Source organism: Neolamprologus multifasciatus, chromosome 12 (genome assembly GCF_963576455.1).
Source record: "Neolamprologus multifasciatus chromosome 12, fNeoMul1.2, whole genome shotgun sequence".
Classification (NCBI taxonomy): domain Eukaryota; kingdom Metazoa; phylum Chordata; class Actinopteri; order Cichliformes; family Cichlidae; genus Neolamprologus; species Neolamprologus multifasciatus.
The window spans coordinates 31,447,728-31,467,337 of NC_140450.1; the positions used below are offsets into that span (position 1 = coordinate 31,447,728).

General features: G+C 39.6%; 1 protein-coding gene across 2 annotated transcripts in view; it reads left to right on the forward strand.

Moving 5' to 3' along the window:
* Nucleotides 1-17,031, forward strand: part of hk2 (hexokinase 2) — a 38,188-nt gene extending 21,157 nt beyond the window's left edge. For both annotated transcript variants that reach the window (XM_085180664.1, XM_085180665.1), the window contains 10 exons: nt 652-885; nt 2,084-2,388; nt 2,497-2,645; nt 2,842-2,961; nt 6,817-6,912; nt 7,632-7,731; nt 7,889-8,072; nt 11,647-11,802; nt 14,691-14,927; nt 15,796-17,031. In XM_085180664.1, coding sequence (XP_085036790.1) covers nt 652-885; nt 2,084-2,388; nt 2,497-2,645; nt 2,842-2,961; nt 6,817-6,912; nt 7,632-7,731; nt 7,889-8,072; nt 11,647-11,802; nt 14,691-14,927; nt 15,796-15,940 — 1,726 coding nt within the window. In that variant the 3' untranslated portion in view covers nt 15,941-17,031. The remainder of the gene's footprint in view (nt 1-651; nt 886-2,083; nt 2,389-2,496; nt 2,646-2,841; nt 2,962-6,816; nt 6,913-7,631; nt 7,732-7,888; nt 8,073-11,646; nt 11,803-14,690; nt 14,928-15,795) is intronic.
* Nucleotides 17,032-19,610: the final 2,579 nt, after the last annotated feature.

Sequence of the window (19,610 nt, forward strand, 5' to 3'; positions counted from 1 at the left end):
TGTCTGGAACTGAGAATCTCATCAAGGTGGAAGGAATCATGAAGAAGGATATCTGCAGATTTTGGGAAAAACAAACAAACCTGTAGCAGTGAGCACCAAAGCTGAGATCCTCCCTTTGTCTCCAAACACCACAACCCAAAACACACATCTCTCCTGGTGGAGAACTACCTCCAGACAAACAAAGTGACTCTTCCTGACTGGCCTACATAGAGCCCTGACCTGAATCAAAATTGAAAATCTGTGGGATGAACTAAAGACTAAGATCCATACCAGAAAAACATAAAATGTGGAGGAGCTTAAAAGATTTGCAAAGGAAATATGTAGTTGTTGGAAACTACAGCAAATGAGTGCAGGCTGTTATCCAGCAGCAAGTATATGCAACTAGCTATTAGCATGGAGGCTAATAATTTTGAAGCTGTTAGTTTTTGTTTTTTGTGAAATCATTATGTTTCTGTATGCAAAGTAAAATAATGTGAGCATCTATAATAATCCAGGCTGTTTGGAACAGCTGTGTTAAAAATGTCTTGCCCTTTTAAAAAACACTTGGCACGTATTTAAAATAAAAAGGCGTTTTATGGGGGAGGGTAAGAATTCTGTCCTCAAGCTCTTCTTCTATTCTTCACGTTAATTTCTTCACTTTCCTCCCTGCAGAGATGAGGAAGGTATTGCTAGTGCTGAGAAGATACTTCGTGGCCTGGGGCTGGACCCGTCGGTTGAGGACTGCATAGCAACTCGGAGGGTGTGTCAGATTGTATCCACACGGGCCGCACACCTGTGCGCTTCCTCTCTAGCGTCGGTGCTGCGACAGATCCGGGACAACAAAGCTGCTGAGAAGTTGCGTGTCACTATTGGAGTGGATGGCTCTGTTTACAAGAATCATCCAGAGTAAGTGGATCACTTCTGGTATGTTGGTCTCGCCAACACATTCATGACTTTGAGCTGTGTCACTGGCACCTTTTACTGTAGCTGTGGAGTGGCTGTGTTTGTCACTTCAAATCACATTTTTACTATTCATTCTGTGTGCCTGCATGTCCCTGAGACAAAGAATAGAAGAGCATAAAGACAAGTCTCAGGGAGCTTGCAAAGAAAAGCGTCTGGACTTCTTTAAGTTACTTGAAGACGTTTCACCTCTCATCCGAGAAGCTTCTTCAGTTCTAAGGTCAAATGTCTTCAAGTAACTTAAAGAAGTCCAGACGCTTTTCTTTGCAAGCTCCTTTGACTACGATGACCTGGATGACTGAGAACCTTCACAGACAAGTCTCAGGAAGGTGATCTCAGTGAACAGCCACACATTTGCTCTGTGTGATTAGAAATAAGTCAGACAAACAGCTTAAAGACTGAATGCTGGAAGGATGTATACACGATAAAGGAGCATCATCAAGTTCACTTATAGCAGAGAAAAATCCATCTATAGGAAATTGTGCTCTTAAACTGAGTCCTTATCTTTCTGCCCCCCCCTTTTTTAAAGGAAAATTGCTGCAAGCTGAATTGCCTGTCACTTACCTTTTCCAGGTTTCCTAGCTGGCTTGATTATGCGCTGCTTTTAGTGTAACTGAAAATTATAATCTATAACATATACAGCTTGTCATTGTGTGTGTGTGTGTGTGTGTGGGGGGGGGGTTAACTGACAGGGAGGGTGTGTTCAAGACGTTAATGGGCAAATTTTAAATGTAAAAGGTTTGCTGATCAAATATATCTAGTGGAAATGTCACCAAGATCACCTCCACGTTCATCAGTTAAAGTGCACAGTGTGTATGAAAAAATGATTCATTACAGTTTGGTGTGTGTGTGTGTGTGTGTGTGTGTGTGTGTGTGTGTGTGTGTGTGTGTTCCTTGGCAAAAATCATAAGCACGACTTTATCATATACTCAGGTATAAGAAGTGGCTACACAATGTTAATCTCTGAAGAAGGAAATGTCCACAGATGATGTTCCAGATTATTGTCTGGTGTAGAGCAGCTTGAATGTAAAAAAAAGATCAAAACACAACAGAGCAAGTTGTTTGGGTATCATGTGTACAAGCGAAAAAGGAACAACAGAAGACGGAAACCATTGGGACTTAACCAAATGTGTGTCTTTTCTAGGTTTTCCAGGAGGCTCAACAAAATGGTTCGTCGACTTGTACCCGACTGCGATGTGCGTTTTTTGCAGTCACAGGATGGTAGTGGGAAGGGTGCAGCTATGGTGACTGCGGTGGCCTTCCGACTTGCCAACCAAAACGCTGAGCGGCAGCGCATCCTCGACACGCTGCGCTTGAGTCGCGAACAGCTGCTGGAGGTAAAGAGGCGATTCAGCGAGGAGATGACCCGAGGTCTGTCAAAGCAAACCCACAAGCAGGCCAGCATCAAGATGCTTCCCACTTATGTCCGATCCACTCCCGACGGATCAGGTAGGTTTAACCCCGCCTCCCCCAAGCTCTGGCTTGTTTTTGACACAAGGTTTCTTTTTTCTTTTCTTTTTTTAATATAATGAGTTAATGTCTTTTATACCTGGACAGAACATGGCGATTTCTTGGCTTTGGACCTCGGAGGCTCCAGCTTTCGAGTGCTTCTGGTGCGAGTGAGAAGTGGAACAAAACGCAGTGTGGATATGCAACAGAAGATCTACAGTATCCCACAGGAAATCATGCAAGGCACAGGGGAAGAGGTAGTGCTTCGACTGAAACTGACTGACAGGAAGCTACTTGTGATTAAGAGCTAAATTAAGGCCAAATGTTGGTTAGAACTTGCCATGTCAAAGCACAGTACTGTGGATGCTTGCAAAAGTGATGCTTTGTACTTATTTGTACTTATACCTTATAATATTCCTTTTAATTTTGTTTTTTTGTTTTGTTTTTTTCTAGCTGTTCAACCATATTGTGGACTGCATAGCTGACTTTTTGGAATACATGGGCATGAAAGGAGCATCTTTACCTTTGGGTTTTACGTTCTCCTTCCCCTGCGATCAAACCAAACTTGATGAGGTAATTTTTTGTGTTTGTGTAAAATGAGCTATAAACTATATGAATCACTGGTTACATCTTTCTCTTGGTGCCTTTCACCAAAGACGTTTATACTTTTTACCCCAGCAAAGACCCACCCTTGGTCTACGTCAGTATGAGTTTAGACTGAAGTAAACTTCATGATTCAGTAGTTTGTAACTTGATGTAATCATTTTCTGAATCACTTGTATCAATTTCCACATCATCATTGTTTTGCCCACCCCTCTTTATAGCATTGCTTCAGTTCATTGAGCTTTGCAGGTAGTTGCTTCATTTGTAGTTCTTGTGAGGTCCCACTGCAGCATCTGGCTTTGACTGGGCCATTGCAACACCTTAATTATTTTCTTTTACAGCCATTTAGTTGTAGATTTGCTAGTTGTCTTAAAACCAGCGTTTTGTTTCATGACCCAGTTTTTTGTCAAGTTTTAGCTGTCAGACAGATGGCCTTACATTTAATTCTGTTTTTTTTAATTACTCTGTCATAAAACTTTGATAATTTAGGCTTGATGAGACTGAGATGTAGTCCTTTTTGTAGATAGGACGCCCAAATGCCCCAGATCAGCAAAGTGCCCAAACTTCTGCTCACACTTGCTGATGGATCAGGTTGCTACTTGCACTGTACTCTGGTTTGGCTTAGTTGGTTTTGTTTTTGTTAAATAAATAATGATGCGGTGCAGGATGTCATGTTTTGTGGTTGCTTGGAGGTTGTATTTATCTAATTGCCAGACCTGCTACGGATCAGGTTATTTCATTTATATCTTCTTATACTTAAAACTTTCTTCGTCACGCTGTATGTGAGCACAGGAGTGTGTCAGGTAGAGAAACTGGTCTAAACTATACTCTGTTTTCTAAACTTGCTGGGACACTCTGGTGGGGAGTACACAAGCTACAGGCCCCCTTGAACATTCCCACATTTTGTCACATTACAGCCACAAACATGAATCAATTTTAGTGGAATTCCACGTGAAAGACCAACACAAAGTGGTGTACACGTGAGAAGTGGAACAAAAATCATACATGATTCCAAACATTTTTTACAAATAAATAACTGCAAAGTGGGGTGTGCGTAATTATTCAGCCCCCTTTGGTCTGAGTGCAGTCAGTTGCCCATAGACATTGCCTGATGAGTGCACCTGTGTGTAATCTAATGTCAGTATAAATACAGCTGCTCTGTGACGGCCTCAGAGGTTGTCTAAGAGAATATTGGGAGCAACAACACCATGAAGTCCAAAGAACGCACCAGACAGGTCAGGGATAAAGTTATTGAGAAATTTAAAGCAGGCTTAGGCTACAAAAAGATTTCCCGAGCCTTGAACATCCCACGGAGCACTGTTCAAGTGATCATTCAGAAATGGAAGGAGTATGGCACAACTGTAAACCTACCAAGACAAGGCCGTCCACCTAAACTCACAGGCCGAACAAGGAGAGCGCTGATAAGAAATGCAGCCAAGAGGCCCATGGTGACTCTGGACGAGCTGCAGAGATCTACAGCTCAGGTGGGGGAATCTGTCCATAGACAACTATTAGTCGTGCACTGTACAAAGTTGGCCTTTATGGAAGAGTGGCAAGAAGAAAGCCATTGTTAACAGAAAACCATAAGAAGTCCTGTTTGCAGTTTGCCACAAGCCATGTGGGGGACACAGCAAACATGTGGAAGAAGGTGCTCTGGTCAGATGAGACCAAAATGGAACTTTTTGGCAAAACGCTATGTGTGGCGGGAAACTAACACTGCACATCACTCTGAACACACCATCCCCACTGTCAAATATGGTGGTGGCAGCATCATGCTCTGGGGGTGCTTCTCTTCAGCAGGGACAGGGAAGCTGGTCAGAGTTGATGGGAAGCTGGATGGAGCCAAATACAGGGCGATCTTGGAAGAAAACCTCTTGGAGTCTGCAAAAGACTTGAGACTGGGGCGAAGGTTCACCTTCCAGCAGGACAACGACCCTAAACATAAAGCCAGGGCAACAATGGAATGGTTTAAAACAAAACATATCCATGTGTTAGACTGGCCCAGTCAAAGTCCAGATCTAAATCCAATCGAGAATCTGTGGCAAGATCTGAAAACTGCTGTTCACAAACGCTGTCCATCTAATCTGACTGAGCTGGAGCTGTTTTGCAAAGAAGAATGGGCAAAGATTTCAGTCTGTAGATGTGCAAAGCTGGTAGAGACAGACTCTAAAAGACTGGCAGCTGTAACTGCAGCAAAAACTGGTTCTACAAAGTATTGACTCAGGGGGCTGAAAAATTACGCACACCCCACTTTGCAGTTATTTATTTGTAAAAAATGTTTGGAATCATGTATGATTTTTGTTCCACTTCTCACGTGTACACCACTTTGTGTTGGTCTTTCACGTGGAATTCCAATATAATTGATTCATGTTTGTGGCTGTAATGTGACAAAATGTGGAAAAGTTCAAGGGGGCCGAATACTTTTGCAAGCCACTGTATCTTGGATATAGCAATCATAGCCTTTTGCATTGTCAGTAAAAAAAAAAAACAACAACAAATACTAGCAATCAAATGTTCCCAGCAGCTTGAAGTTTGAACAATCAGTGAACTATAGGGAATGTTGTTTGGATGATGATGAAAATAAGAAGCTCTGCAAAATAAATTTGAACTCTGAATCATCGCCCCAAACAATATACCTGTAATAGGGCGTCATGCAGACAGAGTTGCATAAAGAAAGATATTTTGGTGATCTGTGAATGTGATTGTATAAGTGGGCTCGGTTGTTGAACTTCAAAACAAGGAGCGACAATTGATGACAACAACCTGCCACATGTGTTAAGCCAGTGGTTCCCAAACTTTTTTTGCCAGGCCCCCCTTTGTTTTACAAGAAAAATGTTCGTCCGCGCACATGCACGCACATGCACGCACATGCACGCACAAACTCATCCTCCAACCACACATACTTTGCTCCATTGCGGTTTATTTCACACCTCAAACATTTAGTAAACAATTAAGCAAATACAAGTAATCTGCAATAAATTACAGGTAGTAAGAAAATAATCTACTAACTCTTTAACGCTACGTCCACACCTACATGGGTTTTTTTGAAAACGCAGCTGTTTCATCCACACCTAAACGGCGTTTCGAATCACCGAAAATGGAGATTTTTTAAAACTCCTTTTTTGCGTTTACGTGTGGACGAGGAATACAGAGTTCCTCATGCAAGGTCAAAGGTTTATTCACGAGCCTTTATTCACGTCACGCTGTGCGCCACGTTATTGTTTACATTAGATGAATTGCAGAATAGCAGATAGTCAGATTAACAGTATTTTGTCTCTATCTGCAGTATTTACACGCTTACACACACGTAGTTACTGTCCCTCTATTTAGAAAGGCAGAGGCGTCTCGGTGTAATTATTTTACATGTAGTTGTTTTTTTCCTGTGTAATAATGTTCAACATTGCTATCAATACATTGCCTCTCTGTACAAAATGGGTTTAAAAACATAAACAACTGTGGGATCCTGTTTGTCTGTGATTTGAACAGGGGGAACAAATTGTGGGCTGATGAGCCTGATATTATTTGTATCCCACTTGTAACTTTACTGTATAAAGAGCTAACATCTCCAAATGGAGACAATGGAGGTTTGTCTTCCCTGACTGCTTCTTGTTTTTGTTTGTGTTTTGTTTTTCTAATTGAGAGCTGAGCTGTTGTTTTTTTTCTTTCTGTGTGTGCTTCAATTTTCAGCTCTAATGACACCCTGACTACAAAAAAATGTTTCTTTTCTTTGCATGCAAAGAGTAACGTGAACCAAAGTCAAATGTTTGTGGGCACAAACGTGGCTAAATACAAAGGATTCTGATTGTGACTCTGTAATTTGTCTAGGGCATACTCCTGAAGTGGACGAAGGGGTTTAAAGCCAGCGGCTGTGAGGGGAAAGATGTTGTCGCGTTGCTTAAAGAAGCTGTCCGCAGCAGAGGGGTCAGTACATCAATCACAGTCTTAAATACAATTTTAAAGTCACTTCACTTTTTGCCTCAAGGTGTTTTATATGTAAAGCAAAGATCCAACAATATTACAGAATTGTGGCTTTGAATATTAACCCTTGATTCATGTAATAAAAAGAGCCAAAGTGGCTCACTTATAGACTGCACCATGTTGTTATACAGTCACATGTAAGACCCAGGAGAGCAGCACTCCAAGAAATCCACCTACACTTGTCAGTGAATGTCTGATTTAATTTTCTCTCCAATGCTTTTAGTCACAACTTTCATGTATGATTGAATAACAAGTACATTTCTGAAATGGCTGAGTGTATATGTACACACACACAGAGATATATACATATGTGTCTATATGTATATTTTTACGTTTGTGTGTGTGTGTGTGTGTTTGTTTGTGGCTGAAATGTAAGATAAAGTAATGTAAGTAGCGCTTGTTAGAAAAGTACAGAATCTTATTATATAATCTGACAATTTACCAAAACTATGATTTATATCTTGTGTTTTCCGGTGCTCACAGAGTTAGATGCACTAAAGCAATATGAGGATTCTCAGACCCGCAACCATTAGAACTGCAGATGAGTGAAGAGTGTAGATAAGCGAATAATGTCTTTCTAGTGCTGTGGATAATATTAATATTTATGCTTATGCTCAGTTCCGGTTCATAGATATGAATAAGTTTGTTTACTTTGCTTCCAGGAATTTGATTTGAACTTTGTGGCAGTAGTTAATGACACAGTGGGAACCATGATGACTTGCGGCTACGAGGACCCCAAATGTGAGGTGGGACTCATCGTCGGTAAGTTTGGCCACCTCCTTCCTTCTTTGAAGTCTTTTTTAAGCATCAAAGTTTAGTTATTTTTTGCAAACATTGTCTGGTATATTTCTATTTATTCATCATCTTTGTAGTCAAGCTGTTCTATGAAAGTCTTCGTATTTTGTCTGATTAATTTCAGGCACAGGGACCAATGCCTGCTACATGGAGGAAATGCATAACATCGAACTGGTGGAGGGCGATAATGGCCGCATGTGTGTCAATGTCGAGTGGGGAGCATTTGGTGAAAATGGGGAACTAGAGGAGTTTTGCACAGAGTTCGATCACCTCGTCGATGCCTGCTCTAACTACCCTGGGAAACAGAGGTACTGGATTGGTAATAAATGAAAAATCCACAGCGTGGATTCTCAGAGCCAAGATTCACAACAAACAGCATCACATGTAGTTACCATTATGAACACATAAGGGAAAAACAAGACAAGGACTGACTGAGAGAAAGACACACTCAAGAAACACAGAAGAGTCAGGGAATCTATCATGAAATAATAATGCTGCCAATTAAAAGACACGTGGAGAGTGCACTACACTGCAAGTCACCACTGTGACAGTTGTTGAACAGATAACCTCATAGTGTCACACATCAAGAGCTCTCTGTGGGAGTAAAGCAATTCCAGCGGTCAGTTCTGACATTTCCCATAATGACAAAGTTTCAGTGTCGAAAACTGGAATCACAGATTTATTTATTTATTTTTTTATAAATTACTGACATTATTCTTTTAGAAATATCAGGCTCTAGAAGTGCTCAGTATAAACTAGACCTTTAAGATATTTATGGTCACAAGTCAGATAATCTTACCATTGTCAAATACTCAAACAAACAAAAACTATGAAGGAATAATCGGAAACATTTGTTACAAAAGGAGGAACAAGTTTGTCTTATTCAGCATTTCTAGACTACAGACAAACATGTTGAGAATAAATTGAACCCTGTTGTGCTTTAAACTCAATTTGCACTATTTTATTTCTTAAAATTTCACGTTTCTTTCCCTCTGTAATGTGACACTGCAACACTGTGTCATGATACCCAGATGTGAGTTTCTCTGCATCGACGTCAGTATTTTCTTTCTTTAATGCCTAAGATAAGGTTTATGGTTAAGTGCTATGCTAACCATTGGTTATGGTTGATGTTGGTTTGTGATGATTATCTTGCTGAACAATTTATCCAAAAGATGAATCTTTAATTCGCACAAAGCTTAACTTCTGTATAGTCCAAATGTTTACCAACAAACTGGCAGTGGCTTTTTGTCTAGTGAGCCAGAGTGATGCTAACTTTCAGGTTGGCCTACAAAAAAACATTGCCGCTGCAGCATTCTGTACTTCATAACAAACAGGCCATTATTCACCAAATTCTTATACTTCACATCAGGGCCTTTTGAAAGTACACATCATTTAAAATCCAACAAGTCAAAAGCAAGAGTTAATCTGAATAAAAAATGTATATTCTTTAAACAACTATGTTGGTGACTGTTGTAGGCTTAGACCTCAGCGCCCTGTACTATGACCTTCAGTGCACCCAAATTACCTTCCTGTTATCTGGATTCACTTATCCTAGCATCAGTGATCAGGATAAGTGATTGCATAAAGCAGGTTATCAACTTGCTAAGTTAACCCAGGGGGTTACCCTGTGTGTTCACATTAAAGTGGTGGTGCTGGCAGCATCTTACCAATCCAAAAGGGGCATTTCACCAATCATATAACTCTTCTTTTCCCCCACAGAATGATCCCTATGAGTGTCACCTATTTCAATGATAAAATGTAAAATATTTCTATGCGATCAAATATATCTAAGAACATTAAAAGAACTGAAAAATGCAAATGCAGTTCGATGTTGTAGAAAGACTCTACTGAAAAATGTAGCCTGTCCTGTTCTCCCTGCAGATGTGAAGGGGCCGTGGATTATAAGTCTAAATGCTGAGAATTAAGTCTGATCACATTTGTCTCTTGGCTCTTTGCACACAGTCGATCACTCAGTACCTTTGGCTGAATGATAGAGACTCAGCATAGCTGCCAGCTATTTTATTCACCCAAAGAGCTGTTTATACAGCTGTCTGGATAAGTTAAGTGTTTTATCTTTTTTTAAAAGCACAGTTCTTGTATGATTGTTTATCAAACTACTGGATGGACTACAAAACAGCAGAATTGTGTCTGCAGGAATATCTGTTGCAGAGACACTCTTAAACTAAAACGACGCAGAGTGATTTCCACTTGGGGTTCAGGTTTCATGTTGTTCTTATAAATAGAATTAGATTAAGGAAAAATAAATTCATCAGCTTCATCAGATCAAATATTAAAAACACATCAAACAGAAGAAGAGCTAAAGTCATCTGGGGTCATTTGATGAGCATCTCTGTAAATGTGCAATCTTTGGATACTTAAATACAGTCTGTTAGCAACATGTTTTTAACAGTTTCTAATTACCAAAACAAAAACAGCAGACTCCATCAAGAACAAACTAACAATAACAAAAAACAATACCAATGAACTGAATACACAGAGCATACAAAACAACACAAAACTGCAAAAGTATTTTTGTTTTCTATGTTGTGCATGTGCTACACATGCAAACTCAACAGCATGCAACTATTTAAGCAATATAACATTATATATTATTTAATTAATATAGATATAAGATGATAGGTGGACATTTTACCAGAGTAACTAGTCACACATACACACTTGCATGTATCTTAAAATGGAAAAAACTGAAAAGCAAAGTTTTCCCTTTGCTTTTCAGTTTCAGTACTATCTGTGAAAATGAGTTTGTGTGATTATGATCACTTTACTGCAGTTCTTTGGAGATCTGAGCAGTTATGGTGTTGATTGATTGTTTCTTTATTTCAACAATAAAGCAAAAGCTGCACTTTAGTTTAGCTTGTAGTGGAATTAGAATATATACAGGCAGGTTCAAAAAGCCCAGAGCAAGTGAGTCTGAATATGTTTGAAAATGAGTCTTGACTGTATTTGAGTGTTCCAGAAAAAGCCCAGACCTCTGTGGAGTTGTCGATCCAATCTGATTGACTTTGAGAGCATCTGCCTGTGAGAATGAGATAAAGGGTTCAAAGCTGTCCCAGAACCATCCAAGTTCAGCCTTTTTTTCCTGAAATCTATATATTCTGTATTCAAGTCCACAGGAGCTCAGGCCGGCCACCACATTACATTTTTCTCTTGTTTATTCTGTTTATCTGAACACATCCAGACAAAGCATTTAATTTGTTGGCTTAAAGCACTTTGTGGTCTTTGTTCTGAGAAAATACAAAATACCAAGCCACCGAAGAGGACGGTCACACCTTTGACCGGGAGATGAAATGAAATGAAAGACACATTGTTGTTTTAAAGACAAGTCGGGCAACATCACTGGCTTCCTCTTGACTTATTCATGAGAGAACATTAAGCTGTAGCTGTGAGTAAGACAGCAGAGCTATACCTATACAGGCATAGTATACATTGATTATTTCAAAAGAAGAAGTGCTTTATTAAGTTATTTTTTCTTCTTTTAAAGAAGCCTTTTGGAATATCTGTAAAAAGCAGTCTCAGTGTCACGTCAGGGAGTTCATGCAGTGTGTGTCCTGTACATGCCGAGCATATAACATTAGACAGAATTCATTTCAGTCCCACTTACACATTCTGGTAACTATTCCATTAAAATCTGCTTTAGTAATGACATTAGTTTTTGTTAATCTAACAAATAACTTATCTGACTTCTCATAATTAACGTTTCTGTCTCCTCTTTCTCAAAATAAATTGCTGCTTGCTCACTAAATTGCTTTTTAGTAACATTTGGGACTGAAATTGTAAATGGTGATAATGTCAATACTGTGGCTACTGTGTTGTCTGTGTGCTTGGATCTGGAAAATTTGAAGTTTGTGTGTTTTCTCGAAGGTATGAAAAGATGATCAGTGGGATGTACCTGGGGGAGATTGTGCGGAACGTGTTACTGGATTTTACCGCTAAGGGCCTGCTGTTCAGGGGCAAAGTGTCAGAGCGACTGAAGACGCGAGGCATCTTTGAGACAAAGTTCCTGTCGCAGATCGAAAGGTGAGTATTACAAACTGCTCTAGTCTCAACATGTCTGTCGAGCTCACACCATCTTGGTCACATGATTGGCATTTGTTGTACTAAAGCCTGAGGTGTATAATGATGTCAATACTTTTTGTATCACTGACTCATTTTTGTTCTTTGAAACCAACACAGACTATTTAGATGTGATAACATAATATCACAGTGTCTGAATATGTTGCCATCCTTTATACTTTCCAGTTATCCTTTTATATTTTTATATTTATTTAAGTATGTTAGTGAAATATAATACAAAGTTAACAGAGTTAACCATTTTTCCTTTTCAATGATAGTTAGCAGTCCAAAACAGGAAGCTCGACTTTACACCACAGTCTGTTCGGCTGCGATGCTTCTCCAATACATGTGCTGCTCAGACTATTGTAAAGCCACTTGTTATCCCAGGGTGTTAAATGCTGCTATTGTGTAAGATCTTGCTGGTATCATAGAGATGCACTGCCAGTGTCCTGGTCAAGCCCAGTGCAGAGGGTAAGACAGAAAAGAAACAGAGCAAAAACAGTTAAGCCGATTTAAATATTTAAGGTTTAAATATTCCTGAATACGGCAGCTGTGGCTCAGGATCAGGAAGGATCAGGCTTAGGACGGAGAGGCTTGGGGGTTCGATCCCTAGTCGCTCCAGAGCCCGGAGTTGCTCCCAGTGCATTCATCAGAGTTTGGATGTTCTACTAAAGTGAATGAAACATGGTGGATAAAGCTGAGTGCTCAAGTATCACTCAAAGAACTCTACTTGAGTAGTAGAGCAGAAAAGTGCTGCCTAAGAACTAGGGCTGGGCCATATCATACCATTCACGGTAATACCGGTATAATGTTGGGCAACAATAAGAAAATGAAATCTCGCGATAGAATATGGGTAAACGCGCATGCGCAGTGCCTATGTTTTGTTTTCATACGCACATGGCGAAAAAACCATGGCAGAGAATGAGAAGAGCGAAAGCGGATCATTGAATGAAACGGATGAACCAGAACTGGTTTGTAAAAATGCTGCAACTTCAGTGGTGTGGAACTGGTTTAGCTTTCGTCCGTCAGATACACAACAAAGCACTATTTTTGGTAGAGCATGCTAGCAGGCCGTTGTTATTACCGTGTTTTTTGGAAAATACGGCACACTTAAAATCAATCCTTTGATTTTTTCTGAGAATCGACAGTGCCCCTTATAATCCCGTGTGTCTTATGTATGAATTCTGGTTGTGTTTACTGACCTCGAAACGATTTTATGTCGTACACGACGCTCGAAAATCTGTCAAATGTTTTAGTACGACTTTGCTAAGCTACGAACCCGCACCGCTTGATGGATTGTTGGAGCATTACGGCTATCGTAGGCAGGAGCCTGGTGGAGTGATACGTACTGTGCTTCAACATAATATTACCGTGTTGTGTGTGTATAACCTCTTTTTAAGTTTTGTGGATATTATACATGGTTATGCTGAGGATATGTCGGCCAATTTCCACTGGAAATGCCTTTTGGTTAAACTGTCAGCAAGGAATTTGCATTTGCACTGTTAAATGTTTATATAACTTTAATGCACATAAAAAACAGCTGCTTGTTTAAGTGAAAATACATTGATGTCTTTTTTTTTTTTTTTTGCACTAATAAAGTTGTGGAGTTGTAAAGTGTTTTGTCTAGTGTCAATTATATCGTCAGTTATATCCTTATCACAAATTTTCAAATGTATATCGTGATAAATACTTTTGGTCATATCGCCCTGCTCTACTAAGAACCAGTCCATCTACTGTATGCATCATTAACACTGCATGCTAAGAAGTTCAGCTCATCCAGCGTGAACAAATAATACCAAGGTGTCGTTTGCATGTGATAAGGAGGATGTGACAGACCAATGACAAGCAGACCTTTGACCGTATTTGAAACTCTGGGAATGAGAGTAGGCTTTGCAACCTGTGTGATGATGGCAGGATTTCTAAATGTTCTGTATGCTAGTAGCATCAGTTAAGGGCCTGAGGGCTCTGTCTTATCAAAAGCTTAGTTTAGCATTCTAATTGAATCCTCCTGGATTTACCTCCTCTGCTACAGTGCACATGAAAGAGCCAAGATGTGTTATTACAGATTAATCTAAAGAAACATCAATCGCGCTGGGTGATTTTAAAGAGATTGATAGAAGCAGATGAATGCAAAAGTACAAAGAAATGGGTGAGATCAGAGATGTTTCAGAGAAAGGCTGTTACTTTGTGTTCATAAATTGCGCTCTTTACTTTCAGCACATTTGATGTGGAATTACAATATTTTAAATGGGTAAAATGACATTTATTCTAATGATTCTACACAAAGTCATTTAGAATGAGAACATTAAACTATGTTGATACTTATCAATTAAAGCTCACAAACTGAAATAATTATGAAGTGATTAAGATCCTTTTGGCTGCACGTCGCAACGGACTGAGAAGGAAGAAGGTCTTTGGTCAGAAAGGGCTCCATCTGTCACTTTCCCATAGCTGCAGATGTCCTCTGCAGAGGAGTGAGAGCTCGCAGCGGCTCATCATCCATAAGGCTTTTTATGAAGCGAGATAGAAAACATCATGTGGCAACTCTCATTTAGAGGAAAAGATGTGGAAATAGAAAAATAGATGAAACAAAAAAATAGTGCTCCTGTGTAGGTCACAATGCTGCAGGTCCATGTTTGCTGCATCCTCCAACATGTGGAGTCTGAAATCTTTCTAAAATCCAACCATGAATCTCTCTGAGTCTTTATAGGGTTTAAATTTGCACGTGTAAGACTTTGTCTGCTTTAAAGTTCTGTGTTTCTTTCTGATTATAAATGCTCTGCATGATTGTGTGTCTAATAAGTGGACTCTCTTTGCGCGTGCATAACACTTTCTTCTCTCCGACCCCGCAGCGACCGCCTCGCCATGCGTCAGGTTCGCTCCATCCTGCAGCACCTGGGCCTCACCGGCTCCACGTGCGACGACAGCGTGCTGGTGAAGGAGGTGTGCAGCGTGGTCGCCCGCCGTGCCGCTCAGCTCTCTGGCGCCGGTTTAGCCGCTGTTGTCGACAAGATACGGCAGAATCGCAACTTGAATCAACTCTCCATCACCGTGGGAGTGGATGGCACGCTTTATAAAACGCATCCTCAGTAAGAAGCAGTTATCTCCTAAAACAGCATTTTATTTACAGTTCATAAGAATCAGACAAGCCTGCACTATTAAGCCGTGAGTGGTTGGGATAAAGAGCTGCACTGCACACTTTCATATTCACTAATTTATTATATTTTTTTCTTGTAATTTCTGTGACCTTGTTCAAGTGTTCTGTAAGCTCCCTGCTCTGGGAGCTGGCCTTCATTCATCAGCTGAAAAAGGGCAATAATAATAAATGAACCACTTGCATTACCAGCACAAAGGTTTGTGTAGGTGTTTGCCCAAATCTTTTAATAAGGCTCTTTTTCTGTCTGCAGTGCTATTTATCCATGTAAAAAGCTTTTTGTATATGTTAAGTATGCATTTTTGAATTCAGTCAAACTTAAAGGTATTTGTGCTTTGAAAAATCTATTTGAATAACTCAGCAGCAGTGTCTTGTGAGCAGCTTTTTTCCTCCCACTCTCTGCCAAACAAAAGAAGCGTGAGGCCAGCTAACATTAGCTCAGCCGAGGGTGGACGTTCATTTACATCCTGTCACACTGTCTCAGGCACTCGCCTCACTCTAACCACAACTACATGATCGCTTTCTTCTGCACAGTCATACGATCTGTTGCAGTTCAGCGAAAGAAGGAAACTATGTGAATTGTAGATTTTTGAATTAACTATTCATGATTTGTACAAAGAGCTGCAGAAATGTATCTTTTTAGTCCTTTGACTTGAAAGAAAAGACCATCTGGATGTATTAAATTTAAGACAACGTAGTCATCAGCTGCGAAAATACTCTTATTTGCATAGTAGAGGAAGAGAGTTTCTTGCAGCTTTTTGACACTTATTTCTCCTCTCTCTCTCTTTCCTTTGCTTATTAAGTTTCTCTGCCATTATGCAAGAAACACTGCGGGATTTGGCGCCACAGTGTGAGGTGACGTTCCTGAAGTCAGAGGATGGAAGTGGAAAGGGAGCAGCACTGATCACCGCAGTGGCCTGCAGGGTCAAAAATGAAGGACAGCAGTAAATCCCAAAGGCTGCTGTGATGTCATGAATAGTTATATATATATTTTTAAGGGTTTTTTTTCCACCCCCAGTGTAAAGGTGTGTAAGAATGTGTTTCAAGATTTGTGTTTGTAATCTTTGTAGCTGACATTGAGAAGGGGGGAGTCTTTAAATGAAGTTCAGACAGCGCGTTACAAGAATTGCACCTCCTGTGAAATGTGACTGTTAACAAGCTGATGGGCTTGTTTTGTATACACTCCATCTTTGTCTTTAATATTGAATATCCCAGGCTGCCTTCCAGCTCGCTGTGTAGAAGTTTATACACTGATTGAAAAAAATAATGTTGGAAAAACTTGTTTATGCAGCACGTGTCACAAAGTGCCTCCGTCACAAAAACATTTCCATGGCCTTTATTTGGAAAATTGCTGAACACGTGGGAGATTAAACTGTAACTCCTGTGTTATGAAACCAAAAATGAAATGCCGGTTGTTGTACTGAATTTACCAATATTTAAACACAGCATTTATATAAGTGAACTGTTCTGTTCTGCTGGACATGCTGAAAACCAAATCTTATTGATTCTGTATTTTTATTCATACTGTGCTTGTATTTGTAGTCCTAGCAGAGGGCTAATGATTACCATTAGGTTATTCTGATGCTGTAGGAAAAGTACCAACATTAAATATTATGACTGCACCCATCCCCAGGGACTCTTAGCAAACAATAGAGGTCAGAAAATAAAGGAGAAAAGACAAAAAGTTGAAATCCAGCACTGGTGAGAAAATGTTTTTAATTTATTTTTCCTTTTTATTTGTATTAACTTTATTTGCATGTTTAAATATTTCATTTTGCTACCAAAAAGGTTAAAAAGTCATGTTTCTGAAAATGCCTGTCAAGCCGAAACGCAGCAAAAAAGACTTCTCTTTCTTTTAAAAAACAATCAGAATTCCCAACATTCGGCAGCAACATCACTAAAATCAGGCTTTAGTGGATTTTTAGAACCACAGCACTTTGCTTTTTCATTCATAATCTGTCTGCTAAGAGCATCAGATTGTCTGGCAGATCATAATTCATCCTGCGGTTTTACTTCCATTAAAGACCGTCACAATACAATTGATGTATCCGTTTGCTCTTTCTTTTATTCAGTCGCAGCGAGGGTGCAGGTGAATCACAGCATGACTCATGCAGGCTTCATAGTTTTAAGCTTAGACACGTGCGCATGTAATGTGCCTGTGGATGAGTTCAGGAAACAATCGGTACACATTTACACTCTCTCGTTTCTTCCTCCGTTGTCCTTTATTCCATTATTCTTGTTGCACGGCCTCCATGTTGCGCCGTCCTTTTCAAACTCAAAGGTCAACAATAGGATATACATATACACAGTTTAGTGTTCCTGAAAGAGATCACAAGATCCCTCTAACCTTAAAGAATGTGTCCATCACCAAATACATTTGTTTATATCCAGGGAGATGTGAGCAGGCTGCATCTGATAACCTCAGAGGTGAGTATGCTCCTTTAGCCAACAGCAGATGTGCATTTGCATAATATGCAGTCTAATTAGTGTTACTGCATTCAGTTTAACCTAACACCTTAATCACTATACGCAGACTTTTATAATGAGCCTTCGGTCCTTGGCACATGCTGGGGTTGGACGGCTAATGAACTGGACATCACATATGTCAGTCATACGCTTGTATAAATGTTGGGTATATACAGTCTGCTGTTATTAATATAACAGGTTCACCTAATGCTGCAGTCCTGTGTCTGTATTTAAAAACAAAAGGATCTCAAAATGCTTTTAAAATGGTCTCTTAAATTTGTTTTTGATCAAAACAAAGTGTATGGCTTTTCTGGGAGATACCCTTGCTGTGACATCATAAAGATGTAAGCTTAGCACTGAGTGTTCAGAACAGTTTGAAGCCTGAGCTTTAAGTTCACATGGATTACTTTTACATATGCTGACCCGATTATTTAAAACTTTGGCCACTTTAATATGAGCATCTATGCCTGTAGCAATAAATGTATGATAAAAATAAGGACAGGAATAATAGGCCTGCCCTAAAGGTCACTGCCATTACAATCGTCATCTCTCTGGACAGTTTGTGCTGTTAGTTGAAGAACTGCTGCTCAATGTCAGGCTTCAGTTCATTCATTAGTTTGTGCTTGGTAGCAGTGGCGGTCCTAGCCTGTTTGGCGCTCCGGGCGAACACTCCCTCTGACGCCCCCCCCCCCCCCCACACACACACACACACACACACACACATACACATAAAACATATTAAGGATTATACATTAACATAAAACTGTTGTCGGAATGATACTGAATTTCACCAGAGAAACACACACACATATGAAGAGAGAGAGAGTATGCATAGAATGCAAACAGCTACCAAACAGCCATCATAATTCGTCATACAATGAGAACAGGAAGAATCAACAACTGACAATGACTAATTAATATTAAAATCTGTAACATAATGTACTGTTTGGAGTTTAGTCTGTTACTGTTGCTATTTTTACCATTTCTTCTTGGAGCAACTGTAACCCACATCATTTCCTTAGGGATTAATAAAGTATTCTGATTCTGATTGTTTCAGGATGACCTGCCATGATCCACTGATACATCTGCTTACCTGTATCTTTTGCTTGTTTCTCCTCCTCTTCTTTTCTATTTTTTCTAAACTGAAGACATGATGGCTTTGAACTTTTCTTGTCCATCTTGGTTTTAATTTTGCACTCCAGTATGAACACAAACCCCCCAACTCGAGGATCACCACAACATAACCTAATAGACCTACACCTTGGTTCACAGATTCACTTTGTTGAAGGTTTATTTCTGAGATTTCACACAACCCAGGATTCAAATCATGAATACATAATGGACTTGGATTTACAACATTATGAAATGTGCTCTATTTGGAAGCAGCATTCATGGAGGACTGCAGTCCCTATATGAAATGAAACATGCAATAATTTATACTCTGCAGTACCCCTCACATGAAGATGTACGATTTAAAACTGAGATCCTGTTTATCACAGTAATCATGAAATCAATGAAAGAATGTTTTATATACTTCTGGGAACCTTTTTATTAAATAAAGTGTTTATTTCCTAATCAAGTAGATGCAACAGTTACATTAATTGCATCAATTTCCTTAATCAAGCAATATTTATTCATGTAACACTTTTCGTACGAGTCAACGAGTGCTTCATAGAGTGACGGGCAGATTTGGTGCTTTACAGCAGACAAAATCAAATCTTTTACATCTAATGCTTACAAACATCATCATCTTTATTCATTATTATTATTAGTGATTTAACAAGCACAAAACTCAATTCCCAAATGCCCGCTATTTTTGATCTAACATATTTTTAAAGTGACAGAACAAGAGGGTCACATTTAACATGTTCAGCCTGTCACCACAAGGTTTCTATTAAAGATTCTTCAATCTTCACCTGCACTTCAGTGCCAATTACATCAGGGTTCGCAGCCAAGTGCTAGCTTGATGAAACAGCAGGGATGGGCTCTGAAGGAGTCTTTGTTAACTTTTTAAATTTCTTTCCATTCTTGTGCATGTCTTATATTTCAGAGCCTCAAGCCAAATTACAAATTACAAAAAGGGGTCAGTTTGTCTTAATTACGCATGTTTCCCATGTTCCTAATGAAGTCTTTGATGGGAGATAGTTTCTTT